This window comes from Aspergillus vadensis (genome assembly GCF_003184925.1).
Source record: "Aspergillus vadensis CBS 113365 unplaced genomic scaffold BO88scaffold_11, whole genome shotgun sequence".
Taxonomy (NCBI): Eukaryota; Fungi; Ascomycota; class Eurotiomycetes; order Eurotiales; family Aspergillaceae; genus Aspergillus; species Aspergillus vadensis.
Genome location: NW_020292049.1, coordinates 695,679 through 720,323, shown reverse-complemented (window position 1 = coordinate 720,323; position 24,645 = coordinate 695,679). Strand labels below are relative to the sequence as shown.

The following is a 24,645-nucleotide window of genomic DNA, read 5'->3' as shown; positions in this document are numbered from 1 at the left end:
CCAATCCCACCCCTCCAACAGTGGGCCGGAGGCTCTCACCCTACGGTCGTGCTAAGCAAAGTCTAAAGTACTATCATACGATCTCGCCCACCGATCCCACAGTTGGCGCCAACCGGAAATGAAGTAAGAAGGGGGGTTAAACAAATTTAATCAATTGAGGAATCACGGGCAATAATCTAACACCGGGTTGCCTTGAGATTGCCTACTCCAAATATTACCACCCTACTCTTTCATATGCCGAACGCCCAGTGCTGGAAAAACCCGCGGCATCACCCACTGATTGGTGCGATTAGATCAGATCTGTGTTTTCCCGAACATATCCCGAGATTGGGCGGGCTTGCCGGGCGTTCCAGCATTTCGATGCAAGTAAAAACTTGCTAGGACCTTCTCATCCCTCAAGGATGATACTATGGACGAAGTAACTCGCAACAGATGGGATGTGGACGGGAGACTGCCCCTCCCCACGACGCATCTCATATTGGTTCCCTTAAAGAATGACAGCAACCGTGCTCTCGCCCTGACCTCCCGCCTAATAATAATCCATGAGATACTAAGGAGGGAACACGGCCTATGCCTTTCCCGCACCTAGTTCGAGCGGAGTTTAAGTGGACATTGTTGCCCTCCGTCCCCGTCGGAACCACTCCTTCGCCTTGCTAGTAGCGGAATAACGGACGGAGATATAGCCATAAGGCAGAGGGCACGGTATTTTGCCCCGACAGGGTGGTGGTTATCATCGGAGAGCACACAATTACCCAACAGTAGTCTGTTAAGATATACTGTGGTTTAATGGTTTGGTCTGTGGGTTAAATAACCGACTCCAACGTCCCTGCACCCTAGAGTTTTAGTGTCTCACCGGCATCCTTCGGCACCAGGATCTGCCACATCTGTAATGCCAATCTCCGCCGTCACATTCGCCACGGCCATGCCCGTACACCCAACAACGAAGGGGAAAGGGAGAGGAGAGGGGGGGGGCACTAGGGCTCAACAAGGCCCAGTCCATAGGGACGGAGGATGCTCTCTGTTCAGCGACCGGCCGTAATGGTCGGAGTCCATATCCGGAGCCCCCTGGGTCTTCTCCGATAGGATCAACTAGCGCCGGAGGGGGTGAGACACAGTGCTTGTGTCGTCGCATATTGGTGTCTCAAGGACGAATAAATATCGCATCAATTACATTCAGCATTGTGTCCGTCCATCGGTCATCCTTTTTGGCAGGCAAACTATGCAAAGTAAGGTTGCATTATTCAATTCATTATCAACTAATAATAACCCCGAGCCAGACAGATACTAGTCTAACTACATAAGAATTAAAATACTACTTACTCCAACTTCGCAGCGCCATCTCCGGCCGAAGACATATCCACTCCACCCGACAAAACCCGTCCGTCGATCCCACTCCCCCCTCCTCCCTCCCCATCCATCCATCATCATTACCACCCAGTATGCAAAACACCCCGGCAGCGACGCAACCGCTAAGCTAGTAGTAGGCGAGCAGTGCGAGATGCATCACAGGTACGTACACCCGACATATGTTAATGATATTGCCACCCCGACCATCACATCACGGGCTGCAGGCGACGGTTTTAGCCCAAAAGCTTGTTGTAGCCGCGGCGCCAAAGTGGGATGAGGTGGGGGTCGTTGAGGATCAATAGTCCACGGTAGCGTGTCTGGCATCCTGAATCATGAAGGCTCGCTTGCTCAATCACTCCGGAAGTTAAACCGAATCGGTCGATAAGGTGTGAGTTTCAAGTTATGCTGACTGGGAATCTCCACGAACTACGGGCCCTTGAAAGTTGGCCAAAGGTAAAATTTGAGAAATAAAAAGAAGAAGGAAATAAAAAAGGGTCGACCACCTCGGCTATCAGAGGAAGCATGGACCGGGAGAAGCTAAGATACTATCCACGCCATTCATCATCCCTGAGAGATCATGACACAAAGTACGAAGTACACGGTGTACTGTGCTCGGCCGGGAGTGCTAAAGTTAGGTTCTCTTCCGGGGATAGTACTCATTCAGATGATAATTTCTAATAGGGTAAATGAACCACACTCAACTGAGTATATTGAAGCGATTTTTATCCCTGAGGTATGTATCTGTCTACAAGCACTTACTAGAAAGGCAATATAAGCGCGCCGCAGGAATAATAATAACGCCCGATACTACGTTATAATATAAAATAATATAATAAGAGCCATAATAAGAAACCTAAGCCTACACTAATTATCCGGAAGTCCCGCAATACATTTATACCAACTATATACAATCAACCCAGATGAGCATGTGAGAGTCATTCCATCCTTCAAGCTAATATAACCATGATGAAAATACTATGATATAATAACCCCTCGTATCCCCTGAGCTCCCCCCTCTACGAGAACGAAAGAGAAGAATAAGAAGAAGAAAGAGTAAGAGAAACAAAAGTGTGGGCCGAGCCGAACCACTAACATACGTAACAGAGGGGGCTTGGCACGCGCTTTTCAACCCCCCGGTCAAAAAAATGAGTCTGAAAATCGCGGAAAAGCCGAGCGGGATTCAAAATCAGTCAATCAATCAAGAAAGCAAGCAAGCAAGCAAGCTTGTGAAACATACCCTTTACGTGTGACTTGACAGTTACTTGCTTACTCAGATTTAACTCGCAGCTCACACCATAAGTAGACAGATAGATACTACCTAATACTTACTATATACGTAGTGGAAAGTGGAGAGAGAGGAGGGTCACCGCGGGCCCCGAGGAAAAGAAGGAAAGAAAGTTGACTGACTTTTTTCCATTTGCCGTGATCAGGTCAAATGCCGATGAGAGCTTTTTAATTTTTTTTTTTTTCTTTGTTTTGTTTTTGTTCTGTGTTTGATGATCCTTATCGGTTTTTGGTTCTTCATCCGTAGCTAGTATGTACTATGTCATAGAGTCATAACTTTTTCTAATATTTTTTATTTCCTCATTTTCTTATTAAACTATTGCGTGTCAGTTCGATCTGCAGTTTCAGGTACTTACCTACCTACCTACCGTAGTGCCTAAGTGAGTAGTAGTATGTACCGACCGAGAGGTGGGTGGATATGGACAGTGGACAGATATCTAGACCCCGTCATGATGATTGTTCATATTTATATTCATAATTATCAGTACTATCCGTACTTAGGTTATGTCCTTCACTAATGAAATAATGCATAAGTAATGGTAATTAGACAATAATACTACTACTAGATAGTCATTACCACCCAAACGACGCCTTACAATTGATAACACTCCGAATTATAAATTAATAATAATTACAAGTCCTACTAATAATAACCAGGATAGTATGTTAAATAAGTTAGTAGTAATTAGTTAAATACTTAGTACAGCAACTGTAAGTCCATTTCGGATCTAACCGGGCTCATCTATCCATCCATCCATCTATCCAGCCCACCAGAAGAAAACCAAACCAACACTAGGATGGATACAGTACTAGTTAATTGTCGCCCCAGATAACTTCCGACCTCCGACCATAAGCAAAAGCAAAAGGCACAACACCAGCGACGGACCAACGGAGTGGGAAGAAGAAAGGAAGGAAGGAAGATAAATTCCACACCCTAAATCCCTCCCCCTGTCGAACAAAAGCACGAGACTAACCCTTCTGCGCAAATGCACATGAGAGATATGATTTGTTGGGAGGGAGGGTGGTGCAGTAGTAGTAAATGCTAAGGCATACTCCGTACTAGAGTGCGTTAGTAAGTAGTTCGGGTAGTAGTTAGTTGCGACCAGGATGTGATTGAATTGTTAGTTAGTTGATTATGTTATGTTGGGGGTTAATATAGGAGATAGTAACGAATACTCAACTATCTTGAGGAGGATAATTTGGATAAACTATTACCCTATTGCTGGGGTTGAGGGTATCGGATGTTCTACTATATATTTATTGTACGTGAGAATATATCTTAAGTAGTTGTCGTGCATTGTAGTGGTGATACATGGATACTAGTAAACTACGGTATCATAATGCCCATTGTACCTAACTACAATCTGCCATGTCCTACTGTAATCCAGATCCCTACTAATAGGGGTAGTAAGTAGCAACTAACAGTAACTTTATGAGGAATAATACGGGTGGCATGATGCTGCTGCTGCTGCTGCTCCATCGGTTTCAAAATAATATATATTAACTTTGAACTGTCTTGTATTTGACTTTCTACTAATATAGCTTAGTAGTGATTGATGGAATTACCAGGCTGCAGCAAAACATAGCCACCTTAGTTAAGCAGGCACTACTAGTAGTAACTAACCTTTCAAAGGTCCGTGTCCGGTCGTCTAGACAGTAGTTGCAGTCAATAAGTAATGTGGGTATTCATATATCCCGATGCAAGTCCCGAACCCGACAGCTACTATTGACTACTTACGTATTATTTAGTCGCTTGATGTAACTGGGTACCGAGAGGTTTGAAGCGAAGTATATTGTATTGAAGAGGGTTAGTAATTAGTTGGATACTAACTAGTTACTACCGTGTTGATATTAGTTAGTAAAGGTAACTCACTGGTAACTGTTCAGTTGTGGTTCACATTATCATGTGAAAGCAATCCCCACCACTACTTACTTACTACTAACTATCTCATTCCGGTAAACAACAAATAACAAACAAGACTCAATGCTCGGGTCAGTTCGGCGATAATAATTAGGAAATCAAGTAGTGTGGCATAGGTGTTCACATGTTTGCTTGTTTGTGATTGAGTTGGGCTGGTCATCCTGGGTTATAGCAGGGGTATATATGGATGAGATGGTAGACTGGATTGGTCGGGTTTGATAATTAGCCAAATATGGGAGTTGTACCGATTGGCAAGTGTACTTCTAGGTACCATGTAGGGGATTATGCACTGCTGATTGTTTGTTGGAGCTACGCTTTGTAGGGTGTAGAATGATTGTATTGATGGTACGGATTGGGTGGTGCATCAATTTCAATGCTGTAATTTCTCTTCTGTTGCAGTGGACGTAGAAGTGTATGGATAGTGGGTTGGAAGTACAAGAGATACCGAGCACATGAATGTAGTCGATTCTTTTATCTCAAAACATTTCAGGTGTGGAAGAACTACATGAGAAGCGTGTACTGGAAAACTACTAGAAGCTACTTCATAAAAACTACTAATTCATTATGGGTATTGCGAACCTGTTCATTGGTGCTACCTTTTAAACCGAAAACAATCTCATATCATACCTTCCCAGCGTGAAACCCCGGACCACTAACTTACGCCTCGTAGAGGGTGTTGAGGAAGTCCTTGGAAGCGCGCTCGGGCTTGGCAGACTCAACGGTCTGCTGGCCGAGCTTCTCCTTGGAGAAAGCAGCAGCGTAAGGGTTGAGACGGAGCATGACCTGCTTGTTGCGGAGAGGGTTCTTCTTCTGGATGTTGGTGCGCTTGGTGCGAGCCTCACCCTTGGGGGCGCGGAGGACGGACTGGATCTCAGAAGAGTTGATGAGACGGGCCAAGTCGGCGTTGGCAACAACGTTCTGGGGGAGGAGGTAGTCCTTCTTGAGGGCGGAGGCAGTGGTGGTGGTGCCGTAGACCTTGTCGAGGGCCTCGAAAGCAGCGGAGGACCAGACGATGAAGCGACCGAGGTGACCACCGGGGGCGAGCTGGAGGAGGTTGAGGGAGAAGACGGAGGAGGTCTCAACACCGGGGATGTTGCGGAAGGCACGGACAAGCTCCTTGCCATCAACCTCGGGGTTGTAGACAACCAGAGGACCGCGGCGCTGGCGGAAGCGGCGGTTCCTCAGCTTACCCTTACCGGCACGCATCTTGCGGGACTTCTGGACCTTGACGAGGTCGGCACCGGCACCGACAGCCTGGAGGAGGGCAACGGCGGCCTTGGTCTTGGTAACAGCGGAGTTCTCGAAGGTCTTGGAGTCAACGACCAGAGGGACCTCAGGAACGTTGGCAACGCGGTGACCGCGAGCGAACAGAAGAGAAGGAACGGAAGAAGCAGCGAGGGCAGAGGCAGTAGCGAAACGTCTAAAGAAAAGCCATTAGTTCCTCTCCTTCTGGTTCATTCGTGTACCTCATCGGTCGGATTCTCATCATACCTCTGGCCAACGTTGACCTTCTGGTGCCACTTGCGCCAGACCTTGGTAGGGGCGAACATACGACCGGAACGGCACTGGTTACCGAAAGCGGCCTGACCGGCACGGTGAGTACCACCACCGGAGACACGGGGGATACGAGCGACAGCGCGACCTGAAGTTATTCACATCCATCAGTCATCCCGATTCTCCTGCAAATTCTTGGCATTTTCTTCAAATTTGTGCACATACCGGTACCCCAGGACTCAGCAGAGGTCTGTTCACCAGCCTTCTCGCTCACAGCGTAGGGCTGTCTCTTGTTCTTGGCCATACCGGTGTGCACCTGCCTGTAAATCGAAATCCGTCAGCCATCGAATTTCCTCCGCTTTCTCATTCTTTCTCCCAGCGAGTCGAATTTTCGTCGTAAAAGGCTGAAACATACTGGACAACATCAAGACGGATGGGGGAGGCGAAAACAGCCGGGAGGGGGTAGGTAGCCCCCGTGGGCTTGCCATCAGCGCCGGCGATGGTGACGGTAGGACGAGACGCCATTTTTGTCGACGGTAGGGTGGTCGTTGTCGTCGTTCGAGGTTGGAGATCGAGCATCTCAAGATGAGCGCGCAAATTTTCGCTTAGTCTCACCCGCCCGTCGTGGGTGCGGCAAAGCCCTAGCCCTGTTGCCGCTTTGGGTGGCTGTTGATGCCTGAGGCGGAACTAATCTTATCGATATGGGGAACCGCGGTTATACCTTGACATGCTTGGATCTACCCTTCACACATGCAATTTCTCCTTGTCTCTTTGGAATCAATGTAGTCTCGCGGAGAATGTTGAGAGCGATACCAAAATACTACCAAGTACAAGATATAACATTATCTAGTAGGATAAAACTGAATATTTATCTTTTTTTCATTGATGTCGAGTCCAGCTATCCAAAGTCTTGTCTGTATAATTATCGCCACGGGAGAGATCATCCGACGCCCAGAACACCACCTGAGTCGTCACTACGACATGCAGTTACACTCAAGGAGTCTACAATTACGATTAATAAGAAAAAAGTGACTACTGTTTATAATGGTAATTATCGTTGGCCAACGTTAATTTCATTTAGGATCCTCTCTACTGCAAATGGTACAAGGTAAACAGGAAATCTCAAAAGGGTCCGAGCACTACGCCTTGTGCAAGGAAACGAATGTAAGTCGATCGGTATGGGCTAGCCACCCGGATCACATTTTTCAATCAATCCACATTTAAGCGTGCACATGTCCACCGTGAGCGTGGCGTCTGGCGCGGCCCTCCCTAACGGTACGGGGCTTCAACTTGATGGCGGAAATGGCCAAGTTGGAGCTCTGTCCAGCAGTGCACTGGGTACCGGCAGCCACATTCTGAACAGCGGTCCACTGGCCGCTGGCGCAGCGCTGGAAAGAGGAGCCATTGATGCAGTTCCACTCGCCCTCCACGCTGCAAGATCCAGAGAGCGCACCAGAGCTGGAGCTGGAGCTTGCACTGGAGCTAGAGCTGGGTTGAGGGCTGGAGACAGAGTTGGAGCCAGAACCGGAGCCAGAACCATAACCAGAGCTGGAGCCGCTGCTTCCAGAGCTGGGTGCAGGAGTGTTCGCAACCGCAGGAGCAGTGTAGGTGGCGGCCGGGGCAGAAGTAACAACAGCAGCGGCCGAAGAACTGGCGGAGCCAGAGCCGGAACCAGAGCTGGAGCCAGATCCAGAGTAGGAGCCAGTGCTGCTGTCACCAGCGGCAGCAAAAGTGGGAGTACCGGTACAGGCGGCGGCGCCAGCGGAAGCCAGGTTGCTGGGCTCGCCATTGTACTGGATGTCGTCACCAGGCTGCGGGAATCGGATGTCGACACCTTCGGAGGTGGTGCAACCGTTGACGTTGGCGACAAACATGGGAGGGAAGGTGGAAGAGCGCTTCTCGACATCGCGCTTTTCTTCAACATCGGACCGCTTAGAAGAAGCGCTCTGGACCTCAAGGGGCGCACAGTTCATGTACATCTCACGGTTTCCGATGCGGTTGAACCAAGTCCAGGCGAGCGTGTACTTGCCGGGGCTAATGCCGTCCGGAATGGTGTAGTTGAACTTGGTAGGGTCGGCCATGGAAGCACCACCGGAAAGGTTTCCATCCACGTTGGCGGGGCAGCCACCCTCGATAGACTTGATGACCATCCATTCGGAATCCTTGGTAGGCTGCAGATCGGTGGTCAGACTGACTTGGCAGGAGCCACCACCGTGAGTGGCGGAACCCTCAAAGGTCAAAGGCATGCTCTCCCCGATCTGGGCGGTATTCCACTCGCTGACCTCGTAGGTGTTGGAGCGCAGCTTGCAAGGAAAGTCGCTGCCATCGGCTGCCAAAGGCGAGTTGTTGAGGGTATCCTTTCCATAGGGAATGGGCTCAGTCATGATCATGTGTGCTTCAACGGCGGAGATGCCCAAAAGAGCAGCGGCCGTAAGGATCGACTTGGAAAACATGGTGAAAGAGCGTCGCTTTTGTTTTGCACTATTCGACAGCTAAAGGAGTGTTTGAAGTTCTGACCGTACCAGACGAGACAGAACAGGTGGTTGCGTTGAGCAAAAGTCTAGTGCAGATGGATTAGCTATGAAGGAGAGAAATGAAGGAAAAGGATGAAGTTCTGGGTTTATATTGAGATCATGCATGATTCGTTGGTAAGAGGTATATGGGCAAGAGACGGTGATACCCGTATAGTTGAAGCAGGATATGGCCAAGGATGTGTAGAGGGGCACAAGGTTATGGGAGACAATGAAAATGTACCCGGGCAAGTACCCGGATAAGGCGAGATGACAATACCTTTGTAGAACCGAATGGAAGGTGAGCTTGTCCCAACGATGACTTTGTCTAGTCGAAACAGGCCTTTGTCACGAACGTGTGATATCACAGGACAAGGATAGCTTCAGTTCTTGGGAAGTAGAAGGGAAGGTCGGAGTCTGCCGCAGGCACACAACGAAGATCTGAATGAAATCAAAAGGAGTGTCGAAAGAAAGCAGGACTAGCCTGGTGATAGTAAGACTGTCGAACAGTGTAGAACGAAGAAAGGACTGAACGCTCCAGCGTGGTTGAAGAAGAGAAAGAAGAAAGAGGATCAACACTGGCATCCCCGGGGGGTGTTATATACTTAAGATTTGGACTGTTTGAGAACGCCATGACGGTGAATCAGGGTACCCAGGAGACTGGACGGAATGAGACAGGCTGTAGTAGGCGCGCACCGAAAGTCAAGATGCGTGTGAGTGGGGAGGGGGTGAAGATTGACAGACGGACAGTGAATTGGGTTGGGTTGCATGTCGAGTCGTGGGACACATAGTTTTGGGAGTGCAGATGGACCCTGAGTGGTCCCTGGCGAAAGGGACTCCATAGTCGAAAAGATGAAACAAACCCGCAGCGGAACCTGGGACTTCGGCTAGCGACGCATGACTGTGTTTACTGAGTAGATACAAGAGACTCAGTATTACCCCTGCCAGCCCATCTGTCGCACCATCAGCCCGGCCCGTCGCTTCATTGGCTGGGCTCAAGGCGGTTGGCGCCGGCATTTGCCAATCAACGCCTGCAGGTCGCGGATTCGCTCTGATTGATCGGCTTCCAACTAAAAGTAAGTAAAAAGTATCATCCGCCAGCCTACTAGTTAGACAACGTTGTCCGACCGGTCATCTTGCCCTTTCCACTTCTTCCGATTATTCTTTCTGCTCGGCGAATGAACCTCCAAAGTTCGCCATTCGGCTTGGTCAACTGTGACCCGCTCACTGACCGAAGCTCCCCTTGCCCTTACATTGCAGCCTTTGCGGAAGATGAAGCCGACGTGGGGCGATGGACACAGCCTCGCAGCCACTGAGCAAAGATGTGCATTTCTATGACTCTTTCCAAAAGGCAGCAGCGAATTGTGAGTCCAGGCGAAACACACTCTCCTTTTTTTTTCGCCTCTACCAAGATCCCAACATTCCATACGTACGAAGGACACTGAAGAAGTTCGTTCTCCTGTCATCATTCCAGTCCCCATCAACTGGAGGCAGGCTCAACGAAACCCCATTGTAAGAGAAGGCGTGGGCGAGACCATTCCTGGGACACCTCATTCGACCACAGGAAAACTCAACTAAGCATACATCTCCATCTCCAAGATGATCCTTCAGCCCAATCCCAAGCTCCCCAGGCAATTCCTTCCACCGAGCCAGGAGCGCGTGTGCCGACTTGGCGCTTCGGTGGCGAACCAAATGCCCGTCCCTGTCTTACCGGTGAAAATCTTATTGCATCCCGCTGCCCCGTATAGAGCAAAGCATACTACACTACACCAACTCACGCCCTTTTTTTTCCGGTCCAGAAAAAGGAAACAAAATCCTCCGTATGCAAGTGGCAGGGAATGTTGGCAATCCTCAGCCGCCGACTTTCGACCCAACCAAGATACAAGTAAACATCCAACCTCCTGCACCATGGTTCAGATCATGATCCCCGCATGGACGGACCCTTTCGGCGCAAAAGTTTGGTCGGATCGGTGGGGTTCTTTTTCCCTCCCACCGTTTCTTTCTTTCACCAAGTCGGAGGGCGGCTGGCTCCGTGATTTAATTGCTACACGTTGATACCGTTTACTGGAATCTTTGTTGCTGGGATCATGGATCAAAGGAGGGCGTAAACGCGCTGCGAGTCAACAATTTCTTTGTGCGATAGCCGCCCACTGTATGCGCCATGTGGATTCGATACATCGTTGGTTACACATGACTACTAATAGTAGCAGATAGTATGCGCGATATATTTAGGTAAGAGTTGATCCTGAGAAACCTGCATAGATCAAGTCAGGCACACCAATCCATAAACCAATAAAAGGGATGGACTAGTAGATGCTGTCCTATGACGTCGTCTATCGTCTCCAGTACTTTTTCATTCCAACTCACTCAACTTCTATACCACCTCAAAAGAGACCTATCTACTCAGCACACAACCACAGCTACACTCATCTACACAATCACAAAAAACCATCAAGCATGTGATTCCAATACTTACTACTGATCACCTTCCAAACCCAGCAATAGTCAACCCCACAACAAACTTTTAATCACATCACAAAAACTTGGCAAATTAAACCCATCATCCCATCATCATCAAAACACGAACTGGACCCATCGAAAGGAAAATTTTCTACTACTAGACTTAATAGACCCTTAGATACTAAGTACAAAATACTAGCTCCGGAAGCCCCGAAACGATTTCGGCAGTTACGAGAATCATCGAGATTGAAATTGCGGGGGGTGGGTGTAGTAGGTCAGAGAAATCAATCTGAAACAGAGGAGGCGGCGGGAGATCGCGACTGTCAGCTAAGCGAAGGGGTTGATACTACGCCATAATCTCAATGAATATATGATGAGGTTTAATATTATTCAATCGTCTGAAAATTGAGTCAGAATTAATTATCCATTGATGGATGTGATAATATTGTTGCCTACATAGATAGTAATTGTCTTGTTTTGTTGGTGATGTTAAGATTGCAGTGGATTAGTTATGGGTTGATAAAATTATTTGTGATGATAATGAATACTACTCTACTATATTAGACTTTTGGGATGGGTGGGACAGTCAGTGTGTAACTACGATCGCAGTTATTTAACGTGCAGTAAAATATGTCTACTATTGTCTGACTATCTATATGTGATATAATAATAATATAGAAGAATGTTGGCGATTACTGAGTATAATCCCAAGCCTTTAGTTGCAAAACATTGTTGACTGGGGCCGGGCTGGTTCGGACCACAACCATCTGACAGTGGATACACAAGGGGATCATCATCGGTAATGAAGGGTGGATCGAACTCCTGGCTTAGTCTTTGGAACATTGTCTAGACCCTTCTTCCTCTTCTGCTTCGGCCTTGTGCAGAGTTGTGTTGGGGATGCTGGCTAATGATAGATTGCCTGGACCCTCATCTAAGCAAGCCTATCGTTGCCACTTTACAGGGCGGGTAGTATTATTGAGGGAAATATATCGCCGCATATTGGTGACTATGCATATTCTTTGGTAATAGATATCTTATTAATCTGAGGAATGGTCACAGGCTGATAGTTAAAGAAGAAAAATATTAGGAATGCCAAGCTCTGAGTATCTAGAGATATGGCATGAGATTTCCGAGATAAGTCCGTAGACAGGTTCAAATTCCGTTCACTCTATACAATGAGTCTCTATGCAATCTATAGGAAATATACTCATAACGTAGTATATACAATCATACTTGTCATCTTGGATCCTGCTAGTTATCTCCACCGGTTGGGATAGGGGGATCTGGGACACTCGTTTAGCCAACACGATCTCACTGGATGCCACAAGGGCCAGGACTTACTCGGATCCTCAGTAGTTCCATTATGGATTGCGGTCGTATCAACGCCCTGTAAAATATTAATAACCTTCTGGTATGAATAGATGAGTGGTTGGTTCTCCACTTACCAAGGTAATATACCCAAGGACTCCATTCCTATAATCCCGACCATCCAGTGGCTCCGTGTCCATGATAGCCATGGCCCCCGCTGTTAATCAGACCGCAGCATCAGCATCACAACAGGAAATTAAACTGAAACCCAGGTTGCATATATGCTTACTCAACGATTCCTCATAATACACCCCATCCTCTGACACTGGTTTCCGCTGGATCTGAGTGTGATGGGAATACGGAGGGACTGCCATGATCTCTGTAGCCACATCTTCGTTGACAAACAACTGGGCCGTATTGACTGTTCGGCCTGCACCGATGGTGCCATTGCTGGTTATACTCCAGTTTGTGTGCACTTGCACGTGGATATGAATGGCACGATTGGTCTGGAGATATGGTTGTCAGTGTCAGCCTGCTTGGGGTCCACTTTGTCATAGCTGAACCATGAGTGTGTGTGTGTGTGTGTGTGTGCATGCTCACATAAAACCCAGGGAATATCGAGGTGAAGCTGGTCACGCCTTTCTCATCGGTGGGCCACATGCCCCGAAGCCAGGTTGTATCGTCCGTTGCTAGAAACTTTTGTTGCCTTTTGCGTCAGAAACGTTCTCTGGCTGAGCATGATTGGCGGACTGAAAGCTGGGGATGGATAGAATTACCGAGACATCACTCATGCCGCTATCTGCTTCAATTTGCGTACCGGTGCTTTCAAAGTACTGCTCAGGAAATGAGATATCTGGATTCAGGCCAGTGAAGGAACTATATGATCCAGTGGCATTGCAGTGCTATACCGGGGTCAGAAAACTTTCATCTAGATACTCTTTTCATTTCTTCTGTGCGAAGAATGGCGTGGAAGAGGATAATCAAGAAAGATGTGGTGTGGGGATGAACGCACCCAAACATCCACCAATGCATCCGTCAAGGGCTCGCAGGTATGGATATCCATGAGGCCAATGTCCATGACGAAGGGTACCCCAATTTGATCCTCCACAATATCCTGGCGCAGAGTCTGACTCCGCGGATAAACATAGGGCCCTGTGCTAGTTTCCGGCGTGAGAATGCAGGTGTCATTCTTCAAGAAATCGTACTTGGGAGCCTCAGCTGTGATGGTGTAAGTCGTGGTGCCGCCATCATCGTCGGATAGCGAAAGTGCCCGTCGGCGCATTGCATGCCGGTTCCTCTTCATAAGGCCGACCGTGTCGGAACACCGTTTGGCCACGGCTCCGCGCCGGGCCAACTGCACGGCATCGGGTTGGGAATGTGGTCCCGGATGTGCTGTTGCACAAAGCATGTTACCAAATCGCTTATCAAATGTTGTAATCTGGGGAGGCCACTAACCCTGCACAACGGTTGATAGTAAGAAGGTGGAGCCAAGAACTAAGAACTTCATGGTGACAATGTCGCGCGTTGGGATGGTACAGAAAATAATCCTTGAGACTTTCCTACAGGGCTTTTCTTATCTTGCCTGCCGTGTGCCTACCCTACGGGGGGGTCGACCTTGTCTATAGTAGTTATATATCCAGTTGCACTTTGGTCCTAAATTTGAAACGGGACGATCATTATCCCCATTGTGCAGTGGCAAGCATCAAGAAGAATGAGGATCGAGAGGATCCATGGAAGTTGGCATTCTGGAAGACTTGATCTGCAAGGATCTCATGGGAGAATAAACCCATGATCATGCCGATCATGCTACACTGCTCAACATTGTGACACTCATGTCATATTCGTTTGGTTTCCTGTTTCTTATCACCCACGTAGTGGCGCCTTGCATTCTCAAATGTAAAAGATGGGCTCTATCTGAACATTGGTGTTGGGAATCACTGCGCTCAATCGTCTCTTGTCACATTTGGTGCATGCATCGAGATCCTCCTGGGAGAGACCTAGGGCACCATTAGCCATGCCATGCCTCTCCAAAGTTAATATCTCCATTTGCGTATGATTGCCGCATGTATAGCACCTGAACGTATCCCGTCTTATCCCGTCTCTGCAATCTTTGCGGGCCCCGTGCATACCGTTCGTGACTGGCTTCGTGTTCATCATCGGTGACTCTGATCCAACCCTCGCACATGCCCTTTGGCTCATCTTTGAGCTAGTAAGGCACGACTAGTGACTTGCTCTTCCAAATGCTCACTGTCGGGCTTATATCATTTGAATCTTCTGGCAACTGCTTCGGGCTGAAAAGTGCCCTAAACTGCGCGGTCACGGATGTCCCAGGGACTGATTATGAGTTTAATGCCGTCTTTATCTATGGACGTGAGATGCTTTATCTCTACACCAGGGCCATGTGATCTTTAGGCATAATAGCCAAAAGGCCTTGGATGCAGAGATCGAGAGATCGAAACCCAGGCAGTTCCCAAAGGACCGTGAGGGGAAAGAAGTATATGCAGAAGGCACCAACTAGAACTACCGGGCGATTCGATTAGTCAGGAAGCAGTCACTTGCTGCAACCACCACCCAACCAACCCATCCTTCTTCTTCCCCCCTTCATTCCTTGTTCATTCTTTGCTCATCCTTTACTACAACCCCTTGCTTCGACATGCGCCGTCCACTTCACGCATGTCTGCTGTGCTGTCCCTATGGCACAGCGTGTCTGATTGCATTAATGCTATATGGTTGATGCCATGATGAGAGCAGTCGTCAACCCTGGTACAAGTTCGACGAACTTTAAAGATAATCCAGAGCAGGTAAGCAACCCAAAAAAGGGATCGCCGCATTCGGTAGAAGGTGGATGCATTCTGATCTGTGGGTCCTTGGTTTTAGACCTAACTACCGTCCCTTCGTTGCCACAGGGCTGATAAGAGAACAATGGCTGAGGAATTGTACTACGACCGCAATATCCGATCCTATATATTTCGATTCTGGTCCTAGAAGGAGTATTGTAGTTAATATGAAGCAGCTCCAGATCTCTCTTGCCGGCACTCATGCGCTGCAACTGGTTGAAACTGGTATATGTGTTCTACTGGCCATCGGCTTGGGCTCTATACAACCAGTCGACTGGTTTCCCCGAACAGGATATCGACAATGGTGTTGCATTGCAGCAGGTTGCCAATGTTTCCCTGGGGAACATGAAGCTTGAGTCTCTGACAACCAATGGCTGCCGCTTTGAGGACGCCCAAATCCGCAAAGAATGGTAGGTTCATCCTGCGCAAGATGCATCTGACCCTTGCTATCGGTTAAGGCCATCATCTCACGTCCGGGTAGGCGCAGCTTGTCTCTAGCTGCAAGGAAAGAATTCACCGATGCTATCGTGTGCTTGCAGAGACTTCCTGCAAATATTTCGGCAGAAGAAAAGGAGACCTTCCAGGGAGTGCAGACTCGGTATGATGAGTTCGTAGCGACGCATATTAATCTGACGGAACACATCCATGTGACGGTTGGTAAAAGTTCACTAAAAATAAAACCCAAGCCATCGCTGAAACGTTATCTTGTAGGCTGATTTTCTCGCCTGGCATCGGTTCTTTCTTTATGCATTTGAAAATGCGCTACGATTCGAGTGCAACTATACAGGCACTCTTCCCTACTGGGAATGGGGACTTGATGCGGAGAACCCCCAGGGCTCTGTCCTCTTCAATGGTGACCCATACAGTATGGGGACCAATGGGGTAGATTTGAACCGAACAAGCATCTACTGGGAATCTAAAAACATGAGCATTCCAGCCGGGACTGGGGGTGGGTGCGTATATGGGGGTCCTTTCTCCAATTACACAGTGCACATGGGCCCTATTGATGCTCCTGGAGAGCAGCCAGTCCAATACAACTTGGAGTATAACCCGCGCTGCTTATCGCGAGATGTGAACCCCACCATCTCACGAATGTCAGTCTCCTTCCGCAACACAACGAAATTGATTCTCTCGTACGATACGATTGATTGGTTCCAAGGCGTCATGCAAGCAGACCAGCGATTCACCGATCCCACTGCTCCGTTCACTTATGGGGTCCATGGCGGAGGACATCTTACTGTCGGAAGCGTCTTGGCAGACATTGATACCAGCCCGGCCGAGCCGATGTTCTGGCTTCACCATGCACAAATCGACCGTGTCTGGACAATCTGGCAAGGACTAGATCCGGCGAAGAGAAGAAACGCGATCTGGGGCACTTCAACCCGAGGCGATAACCCACCCTCTGCAAACATGACGTTAGACGATGTGCTTGATTTTGGGTTTATTTCTCAACCGCTGAAGTTTGCCGATCTGATGAACCCTCTGTCTGGACCGTTCTGCTACTACTACGCATAGCAGATAAAGTTTGAATTTTTGGATCTTGGAAATCTCGGTTCCTAACAGTTTCGCCTATCCGAGAAGATAAAGTACAATAATGTAATTCGTTACCAAATGACATGTAACGCCGACAGAAGTTTATTCTGTTAATTGGTTGACAAGCCCTCATCATTTTCGCTTGAAGAAACCGGGATAAGCCATCGATGTATTAAGCCGATCGGCCTGAAGTCAACTCAACCCGGCGCGTCGCCAACTTTAAGCCGACACCATCGTTTCCGGCGGTTGCGGGGGGCGAAGTGGATCATCAGCTCCAAACCCCAAAACCATCATTGCGAGATAACTAAAATGAGGTTACATCGACTGACGGCGCTCCCGACCCAACCCCTGTTTGACTGGAAAAAACTTCCCCAGCGATACATAACAATTTGTTGTTACTCTACCTCGGCAGTGTCAAATCCGGGCGCATTGAGTCTATTCTTAGCGACTACAACGTACAAGACAACATGAGTGTAACTCTACAACCCCAAGTCTGTCGCTTCATACAACCACCAAGAAAAAAAAGATGCGTTCGGGCAGCCCGAAAGAAAAGTGTAAAGAAAGGGAAAAAAACAAAAAAGGTCCTCAGCTCTCCGAAGGTCACAATCAGCAAGCAATCACACTGATTGAAAGATTAGCATTCCGCATAGTTGTTAGTTCCTTCCGCGGAGGATGACAGATTCCATTCATCCACATTGAGACAGCTACCCTTAGGGCGGGCTATGCTATGCTATACCCTCCGTTGCTACTCTCTCAATCCTTCCTTCATTCTTGGCCCTTCCGTAAGAAATCTTTCAGTCCTCACTACTACTACGGTCTAAATTTAAATGGCGGTCTGAATCAGTAGCTTCCCTCCCCCTCTCCCCTCAGCAACAGTTACCGTACTTAGGCCCCATTGTCTGTTTTCAGCTTCAACGATATGAACTGTCATAATCCGTAACTTTAATAGGGATGTCGAAAACAGTATGCACATACTACATACCGCTACAGTGTGCCTGGAACTAACTCGGTTTAAAAATCTTAGCTCATGTAGATAGTCCAACCTCTTCCCCCCCGGGATCTATAACATAAGGTAATCTGGCAGGCAATATGGCTTCATCTGTCTTCTTGCCGCTAATTGCGGCCACCGCATTACTGCCCACGCTCGCATCCACACAGAATACCGCCAACACACCGACATCCGCTCCTACTGTGCAAGTCCGCAATGGCACGTACGAGGGTGTCTACAATCCCACGTACGATCAAGACTTGTTCCTCGGCATACCATATGCGCAGCCTCCGGTCGGTGAGCTACGCTTTCGTCCACCACAACCGCTTAATACGAGCTGGTCCGGTACTCGAAACGCAACAGAATACTACAATGAATGTATTGGTTACGGCAGTGATGACTGGTATTGGACGGACGTGGTGTCGGAAGACTGTCTCGCTCTCAGTGTGATCCGACCTCACGGTATCGACTCGAGCGCGAATCTGCCCGTCGTCTTTTGGATGCATGGGGGAGAGTTCGCGGAGGGAGGCACTCGCGACTCTCGTTACAACCTCTCCTACATCGTCCAGCAGTCCCAGGAGATGCAAGCTCCCATCATTGGCGTGACTGTTAACTACCGCCTTTCGGCATGGGGCTTCCTCTACAGCCAGGAGGTTGCTGATGAAGGCTCCGCCAACTTAGGGCTCCGCGATCAACGGCACGCACTGTACTGGCTCCAGGAGAATATCGCTTCCTTTGGCGGAGATCCGTCGCGGCTCACTATCTGGGGCCAAAGTGCAGGTGCCAATAGCGTCGGTCTTCATTTGGTGGCATACGACGGACAGAATGATGGCATCTTCCGTGCTGGAATTGCTGAGAGCGGCTCCGTGCCCTCCCTCGCAGCATACATGAATGCTTCAGAGGCACAACCCTACTACGATGCCGTCGTCAACGCAACCAACTGCACCGGCGCTTTAAACACACTTACCTGTCTCCGTGAAGTTCCCACCGACGTTCTGAGCTCCATTTTTAACAGCTCTCTCGTCGCTGGCGCAGGGTATCATCCCGTCATTGACGGCGATTTCCTTAGAGCCTCTGGAATCGTTAACCTCCAGACTGGCCAATTCGCCAAAACCCCGCTTCTTATCGGTACGAACTTCGACGAAGGGACCAAGTACGCCCCTCACGGATACAACACCACCGATCAATTCGTCTCCCTCGTCCAAGCCAACGGAACCAATTATACCAGCGCTCTCACCATTGCATCCTTGTACCCAGATGACCCAGCTGTTGGTATCCCGGGAACTCTTCACGGCCGTCCCCCACCGTCATACGGTTACCAGTGGAAGCGCGTAGCTGCTTTCCTCGGGGACCTCCTCATGCACGCGCCTCGCCGTGTGACAACCCAGTCGCTGGCACGCTGGAATGTACCTACCTACGTGTATCACTGGAACGTGATGACACTGGGGCCATTAGATGGAGCAGCGCATGGCTATGAAATTCCGTTTACTTTCCATAACATTGATAGTCTGGGTGATGAACGAGGAAATGACAGCGTGATCTGGCCACAGATATCGACTATGATGTCACGGATGTGGGTGAGCTTTATTAATCATTTGGATCCAAATTATAGTAATAGTAAGTGATACCCCACCTATCTCTAAACACTACTTGTGAGAGGTTGAGAGTAAAGCAGATGCTGACATGCTGTTCTGTAGTGACGAATATCCACTGGCCGGTCTACACGGCAGAAAACCCGCATAATTTGGTCTTTGATGCCAATGTAACTGGGCTGGCTTATGTTGAACCGGATACTTATAGGGCGGAGGGAATTGCGTATATCATAAGCATTCTGCAGAGTGCCTTCAATCGTTAGGATAGACTAGTACCGTCAATATCAATAGAATTCACACATACAGAGGAAATCCCATGTTTCCCTCCAGAGCCAGAGCTATTCAATGAGACGGCAATGCATCCTCACACCGGGGGAGGGCCACACCGGGGGAGGGCCGGGGAGGTCTCAACTCTCTGCGGAACTAGAATTCCAGCAACGATAGATCCAGGAAGGCCAGATCTGTTGACTCATTGTTTGTTAGATCCCGATGTTGCATCCGAGAAAGCTTCCGTTTTGTCGTGGCAACCATGCTACAGCTGCTGTAAAGGCGACTCCAGAAACTCCGTGGACTGCCACTATCTCGATGACTAGATAATTGCTTCCACCTCCTTGGCGTTTGGGATTCCGCGGAAGATTGCCTCAACTCTTAATAATTGTCACGGCAGATGGCTTGGCAACAAGACGAGACCACGGGCGACCGACATGTGTCAAGCAGTAGCTATCGGGGATCTGAGCAAGCATAGGTGTCATGGACTTTGCAGGCAAGTGCTGTCCGTTCTAGACCAACGGCTAGAGCGCGGTGAGCTTACTCGGCGAGCTGAAAGGCGTTGCCGATTATCCGCTTTGTTTGTGCCCTTTCCGTTTCCGGGCGTAGGCAATCACATCAGGACAATGCCGTGTGGGCCTTAAAGATCTCAACTAACCTTATCGCACTTTACCTCACAGTGATACAACCCGAGTGACTATTAGGGAAACTGAGCCTGTTGATCAACATACATTAGCACCACACACAAAGCTGCCAAGGAACAATAGTACTGTGAGCGCCATGGAGATTTCTCCTAACTTTGTCTCCAGATCTTGTACTACATACCCAACAAGGCAGGGGTCCGTATCAACGGCTCCACTGGCAATTATTCATGAATCTTTATGTCGTCATGACTCATGTCTCGTGCGATAGTGCTAGGTATCACTCCACCTAAAGTTGTAATGGCTGTAGAGCTCATCTATCGAGAATACGAGCAATAACCAGCAATTTTTATAAAAGCTGGGGCCATCCTGCTCAATCTCAACATGTGGCCTCTCACGCCGGCATTGTACTGGTTAGGGTCCAAGTGAATCACAGAATCATTGGCACTTTTCATCGCTCCAAATGGCGTCTGGAATCCTGACATATCTGGAGCAGGCGGCCGAGTATTCGCCGTCTAAAGGCTTCGTCTTTTACAGTGTTGGCAAGGACCAACCGGAGACGATTCTTTATCCCGAGTTTTGGCGCCTCGTCAAGGTAGCATCCACCCGCATCAGTACCATGAGTCCCAACAGGTGGTTTCATGTTAGCTTAGCTAACCACATCGTTCTTAGCGTAATGCCCAAACTCTAGTTGAACAAAAGATTGCGGTGCCTGACCGGATTCTCCTGGTCCATTTTGACACTCATAAAGAGAACATCATTTGGTTCTGGTCTGCCATTGCAGCCGGATCCATCCCAGCTGTGTCTACTCCTCTGGCTGTAGACCCAGTGGCTCGGGAGCGGCATCTAACCCACCTTCAGAGGCTCCTAGAGCGACCCAATGTCCTCACCAGTATCAAGCATACAGATGACTTGAGTATTATCGATGAGTCTCAAAAGTTCTTTATCGAGGATCTGGCCTCGAATGCAGATCAATCCGCAGATTATGAACCTGCGAGTCCTTCGTCAGACCTTGCGCTGCTACTGCTCACCTCCGGCAGTACGGGCAACGCCAAAGCGGTGATGTTGCACCACTCACAAATCTTCGCCGCAATTGAGGCCAAATGGAAGGCACTATCAAGCACTCCAGAAAACATTTTTCTGAACTGGATTGGTAAGAATGACTCTTGTGACTCCTGGGCCATACAGGTGCAACTAACACATTGTCGTAGGGTTTGATCACGTTGCCTGTTTCATGGAAATGCACATGCACGCATTATCCAGGGGTTGCCATCAAATTCATCTCCCAGCCGTAACGGTTCTGGAGAACCCTCTTCTTTATCTGGAAAAGATGGCGGAGTATTCTGTCACCAACGCTTTTGCCCCTAACTTCCTTGTGGCCCTGGTAGGAAAGGCCATCGAGGCCCAGCAGGAGCGGGATCCTCGTTCACTTGATCTGGATCTGAGTCATTTACGCATGGTGCTCTCAGGTGGTGAAGCCAATCTCGCATCGACGAGCATCTTGTTCAACCGCAAGTTGGTCGAAATGGGAGCCGCCAAGAATGTCCTCCATCCATCTTTTGGTATGACAGAGGTAAGCTGCGTCATCTGACGAACCTTTTAGGCGCACCGGACCTGTTAATAATATGGCGTTTTGGTAGACATGCGCAGGTATCCACTATCATTACAGCTTCCCGGAACTCGAGCAGAAGGCTAAGCTGCAATTCTGCTCTGTGGGGCAGGCAACACCTACTCTGCAGATGAGAATCACCGATGAACATGGGGAAACTGTGAGAAGCGGCGAGAATGGAAACCTGGAATTGTATGGGCCGATGGTATTCAAGGGCTATTACAATGACGACAAGAACACCAAGGCTTCCTTTACCGAGGACGGTTGGTTTAAGACTGGCGACACCGGATACATTGACAACAGGGATAACCTTGTGCTTTCTGGACGGTCCAAGGACAGTATCATCATCAACGGGATCAACTTTTATTCTCACGAGTTGGAAAATGCCATAGACTCGGCCGGGCTGGACGGGCTTGTCCCCTCTTATACGGTGGTAGTCTCATCCTGGCTTGATAATGCAGACAGTGAAGATGTCATTGTCCTATACCTGTCAAGTCAGAAGGGCACTGAAGACGACAGAATCTTCCTTGAAACTATCAACTCGATCTCCAGAATCACTGCTCTTTACTGCTCGAAGCAGCCTGTGGACATCATACCACTCCCAGTAGAGCTGCTTCCCAAGAATTCTCTGGGGAAGCTCCCTCGCACAAAGCTTAAGTTGCAGTATGAGGAAGGTCGTTTCAACACATACAGAGATCTTGCTGCACAAAGAGCTTCCGCGTACCGTGCGCGATCCAAGCGTGCCCCGCAGAACAACATGGAAGAGACGCTTGCTGGAATTTTTGCAGACGAGTTCGACCTTGATGTGTCCGAAGTTGGTGTGGACGACAGTCTTTATGACATGGGAGTAAATAGCGTCCGGTTGATTCGATACAAGAGGATCGTGGAGACTCGTCTCGGCCTAAGCGAGGAAATCCCAATGATCACGATTCTGCAAAACCCGACCATTGAAGCACTGGCAGTCATGCTCCAAGATCTCCAGAAAGGTCCCAAGCCATATAACCCGATTGTGCAGCTGCAAGATGGCCCATCGAAGGCTCCCCCGATCTTCTTTTTCCATCCCGGAATGGGCGAAGTTCTTGTGTTCCTCAACTTCAGCAAGTACTTTGCTGACCGAAAAGTGTACGCTTTTCGAGCCCCGGGTTTCAATCCAGGCGAAAAGATGTTTACCACTATCGACGAAATGACAGAGTAAGACTTAGACCGTCCCATCAGAGAAAACCCACAACTGATCAACATACTAGCACCTATCTCAAGTCCATCCGAGAGCTCCAGCCGGAAGGACCGTACATTTTCATCGGGTATTCGTACGGTGCCATGATTGCTTTCGAAACCGCCAAAAAGGTCGAAGCATCTGGCGATAGAGTCGGCTTCCTCGGTAGTCTCAATCTTCCGCCACATATCAAGAAACACATCCGAGAGATGGATTATGCCGAGTCGCTGCTTCATCTCGTATACTTCCTCGGGTTCATCACCGAAGAGGATGCCCATCGCATGTCCCCAGACATGCACAAGGTGAGCCATCTCCATGGGGGTAATGTCAGTGTGTTCAAGTAGAACTGACGCTGTTCATCATTTCTAGCTCCCCCAAAGCGAGGTCCTTCCAGCCATCATGAAGGTCTCGGATAAAGAGCGCGTCAAGGAGCTGGCCATGGATGAAGGAAAGATCCGAGATTGGGCTATGCTGTCGTCTAAGCTCCAGGAGCTAGCCCATACATATGATCCTTCTGGAACTGTGCAGTCGATGGATGTTTTCTACGCCATCCCACTGCTTTCTGTTGGTCGAGACAAGGATGTCTGGCTCAAACAGCACCTCATGAGGTGGAAAGAGCATTCCAAGTCGGTCAGGTTCCATGATGTTCCTGGCTCCCATCACACGATGATGGCAGAAGAAAATGTCTTTGCATTGCATAAGATTCTCCGGGCGGCATTGAATGAGCGCGGGATGCTTTGATGGAAGCCAGAGATGTCTTCTCTGATTACCTCTGGAAGATAGGACAGGAATCTGTTTAGGTGGCAAAAGCTTAGCAGGAACATTCCTATGTTTATGAAGTATGATTCACATATAATAGGGTTAGTAAACACATACTAGTTTTAATACCAGAATGTAATACTCTTCTTCCAATTGGCGATCATGCATGAGACATACCGGCGAGTAAGGTAATGCTATTGTAATATGGGACGCGCTCTTGATAATAAAGGGTGCTAGAGAGCAGATGCAGTGGAAGAAAAGTGTGGGGGAAGAGAGGAGAAGGGACAAAGGCTAAATATACTACTAGTGGCGAGTACAGCAACCAAATATGAAACATGACACCAGTACAGACCGAAACAGGAAGGCGCGGGTACATAAGGTATGTGATGCAGAGATAAAGACCACTATATACTTAACTCTCTGCAGCGTGACGTCGCAAAGCTGTCATCAGGATATCCTATAGGTCTCTCTAAGATAGTTTTCGAAAACGGAAGTTAATTCTCCCATTTCTTTCACCTGGAAGGTCTCTCATCTTTACATCCTTCCAGGTGACATCTCTTCTATCAAAAGTCATTAGAGCTCATGACTAGCTCGCCCTTATCATACATACGTAGTAGTAGATTCAATCACCCCATTTGCGAAGACGCCAACCTCGCAACTGCGAGCCACAAGCCCATATGTACGAGAATGCAGGCCATCCCTATCCAAGGGTATCGATCGGCTCAGACCATAGGACTCATCGACAGCGCGCATCACTAACTGGACGCATGCAGGACCGTCCAAAGAGTAGTTGGATCCCTCCAACCTCCGCGGACCATCATGCTTCTCGCAATGAGAATACACCACGAAGGTGGCTCAAACCATGCTACATACCCATGTCAC

At 48.7% G+C, this 24,645-nt stretch overlaps 6 protein-coding genes across 6 annotated transcripts; 3 read left to right on the top strand and 3 right to left on the bottom strand.

Annotated features, from left to right (window-relative positions):
• Positions 1-5,041: 5,041 nt before the first annotated feature.
• On the bottom strand, positions 5,042-7,005 carry BO88DRAFT_365676 (60S ribosomal protein uL4). The gene is made up of 4 exons (XM_025704016.1): positions 6,462-7,005; positions 6,272-6,366; positions 6,044-6,194; positions 5,042-5,972 (listed from the first exon to the last, which is right to left on the bottom strand). Exons 1-4 carry the CDS (start codon positions 6,623-6,625, stop codon positions 5,210-5,212), a joined length of 1,173 nt encoding a protein of 390 aa, XP_025563055.1. The 5' UTR covers positions 6,626-7,005; the 3' UTR covers positions 5,042-5,209.
• Positions 7,006-7,284: 279 nt separating this feature from the next.
• On the bottom strand, positions 7,285-8,499 carry BO88DRAFT_320430 (lytic polysaccharide monooxygenase AA11 family protein; the record flags this gene model as incomplete). The annotated part of the gene is made up of 1 exon (XM_025702470.1): positions 7,285-8,499. A coding segment is annotated over one exon (1,215 nt), but the record flags the coding sequence as incomplete, so codon positions are not given.
• Positions 8,500-12,176: 3,677 nt separating this feature from the next.
• On the bottom strand, positions 12,177-13,831 carry BO88DRAFT_365672 (aromatic compound dioxygenase; the record flags this gene model as incomplete). The annotated part of the gene is made up of 8 exons (XM_025704015.1): positions 12,177-12,299; positions 12,358-12,403; positions 12,462-12,541; positions 12,614-12,830; positions 12,925-13,020; positions 13,101-13,226; positions 13,337-13,716; positions 13,780-13,831. 8 exons carry the CDS (start codon positions 13,829-13,831, stop codon positions 12,268-12,270), a joined length of 1,029 nt encoding a protein of 342 aa, XP_025563053.1. The 3' UTR covers positions 12,177-12,267.
• A 1,460-nt stretch (positions 13,832-15,291) lies between these two features.
• On the top strand, positions 15,292-16,775 carry BO88DRAFT_404945 (tyrosinase family protein). Its single transcript, XM_025706746.1, has 3 exons — positions 15,292-15,571; positions 15,643-15,814; positions 15,873-16,775. The coding sequence occupies exons 1-3, from the start codon at positions 15,363-15,365 to the stop codon at positions 16,674-16,676; spliced, it is 1,185 nt and encodes a 394-aa protein (XP_025563052.1). The 5' UTR covers positions 15,292-15,362; the 3' UTR covers positions 16,677-16,775.
• A 634-nt stretch (positions 16,776-17,409) lies between these two features.
• On the top strand, positions 17,410-19,620 carry BO88DRAFT_45085 (cholinesterase). Its single transcript, XM_025710605.1, has 3 exons — positions 17,410-17,657; positions 17,719-19,299; positions 19,380-19,620. Exons 2-3 carry the CDS (start codon positions 17,784-17,786, stop codon positions 19,535-19,537), a joined length of 1,674 nt encoding a protein of 557 aa, XP_025563051.1. The 5' UTR covers positions 17,410-17,657; positions 17,719-17,783; the 3' UTR covers positions 19,538-19,620.
• A 962-nt stretch (positions 19,621-20,582) lies between these two features.
• On the top strand, positions 20,583-23,895 carry BO88DRAFT_404942 (non-ribosomal peptide synthetase). The gene is made up of 6 exons (XM_025706745.1): positions 20,583-20,777; positions 20,855-21,335; positions 21,394-21,755; positions 21,823-22,982; positions 23,036-23,306; positions 23,374-23,895. The coding sequence occupies exons 1-6, from the start codon at positions 20,646-20,648 to the stop codon at positions 23,743-23,745; spliced, it is 2,778 nt and encodes a 925-aa protein (XP_025563050.1). The 5' UTR covers positions 20,583-20,645; the 3' UTR covers positions 23,746-23,895.
• The last annotated feature ends 750 nt before the right edge of the window (positions 23,896-24,645 follow it).

Excerpts from the sequence above, each read along its gene's own strand:
- BO88DRAFT_404945 (XM_025706746.1), top strand. The coding sequence starts at position 15,363 with ATGCGCTGCAACTGGTTGAAACTGGTATATGTGTTCTACTGGCCATCG. Across the intron at positions 15,572-15,642 it reads GCCCAAATCCGCAAAGAATG|GCGCAGCTTGTCTCTAGCTG; the intron begins GTAGGTTCATCC and ends ACGTCCGGGTAG. Across the intron at positions 15,815-15,872 it reads CGGAACACATCCATGTGACG|GCTGATTTTCTCGCCTGGCA; the intron begins GTTGGTAAAAGT and ends GTTATCTTGTAG.
- BO88DRAFT_404942 (XM_025706745.1), top strand. The coding sequence starts at position 20,646 with ATGGCGTCTGGAATCCTGACATATCTGGAGCAGGCGGCCGAGTATTCG. Across the intron at positions 21,756-21,822 it reads CATCTTTTGGTATGACAGAG|ACATGCGCAGGTATCCACTA; the intron begins GTAAGCTGCGTC and ends GCGTTTTGGTAG. Across the intron at positions 23,307-23,373 it reads TGTCCCCAGACATGCACAAG|CTCCCCCAAAGCGAGGTCCT; the intron begins GTGAGCCATCTC and ends CATCATTTCTAG.
- BO88DRAFT_365676 (XM_025704016.1), bottom strand. The coding sequence starts at position 6,625 with ATGCTCGATCTCCAACCTCGAACGACGACAACGACCACCCTACCGTCG. Across the intron at positions 6,367-6,461 it reads ATCCGTCTTGATGTTGTCCA|GCAGGTGCACACCGGTATGG; the intron begins GTATGTTTCAGC and ends TTCGATTTACAG. Across the intron at positions 5,973-6,043 it reads AAGGTCAACGTTGGCCAGAG|ACGTTTCGCTACTGCCTCTG; the intron begins GTATGATGAGAA and ends GCTTTTCTTTAG.
- BO88DRAFT_45085 (XM_025710605.1), top strand. The coding sequence starts at position 17,784 with ATGGCTTCATCTGTCTTCTTGCCGCTAATTGCGGCCACCGCATTACTG. Across the intron at positions 19,300-19,379 it reads GGATCCAAATTATAGTAATA|TGACGAATATCCACTGGCCG; the intron begins GTAAGTGATACC and ends GCTGTTCTGTAG.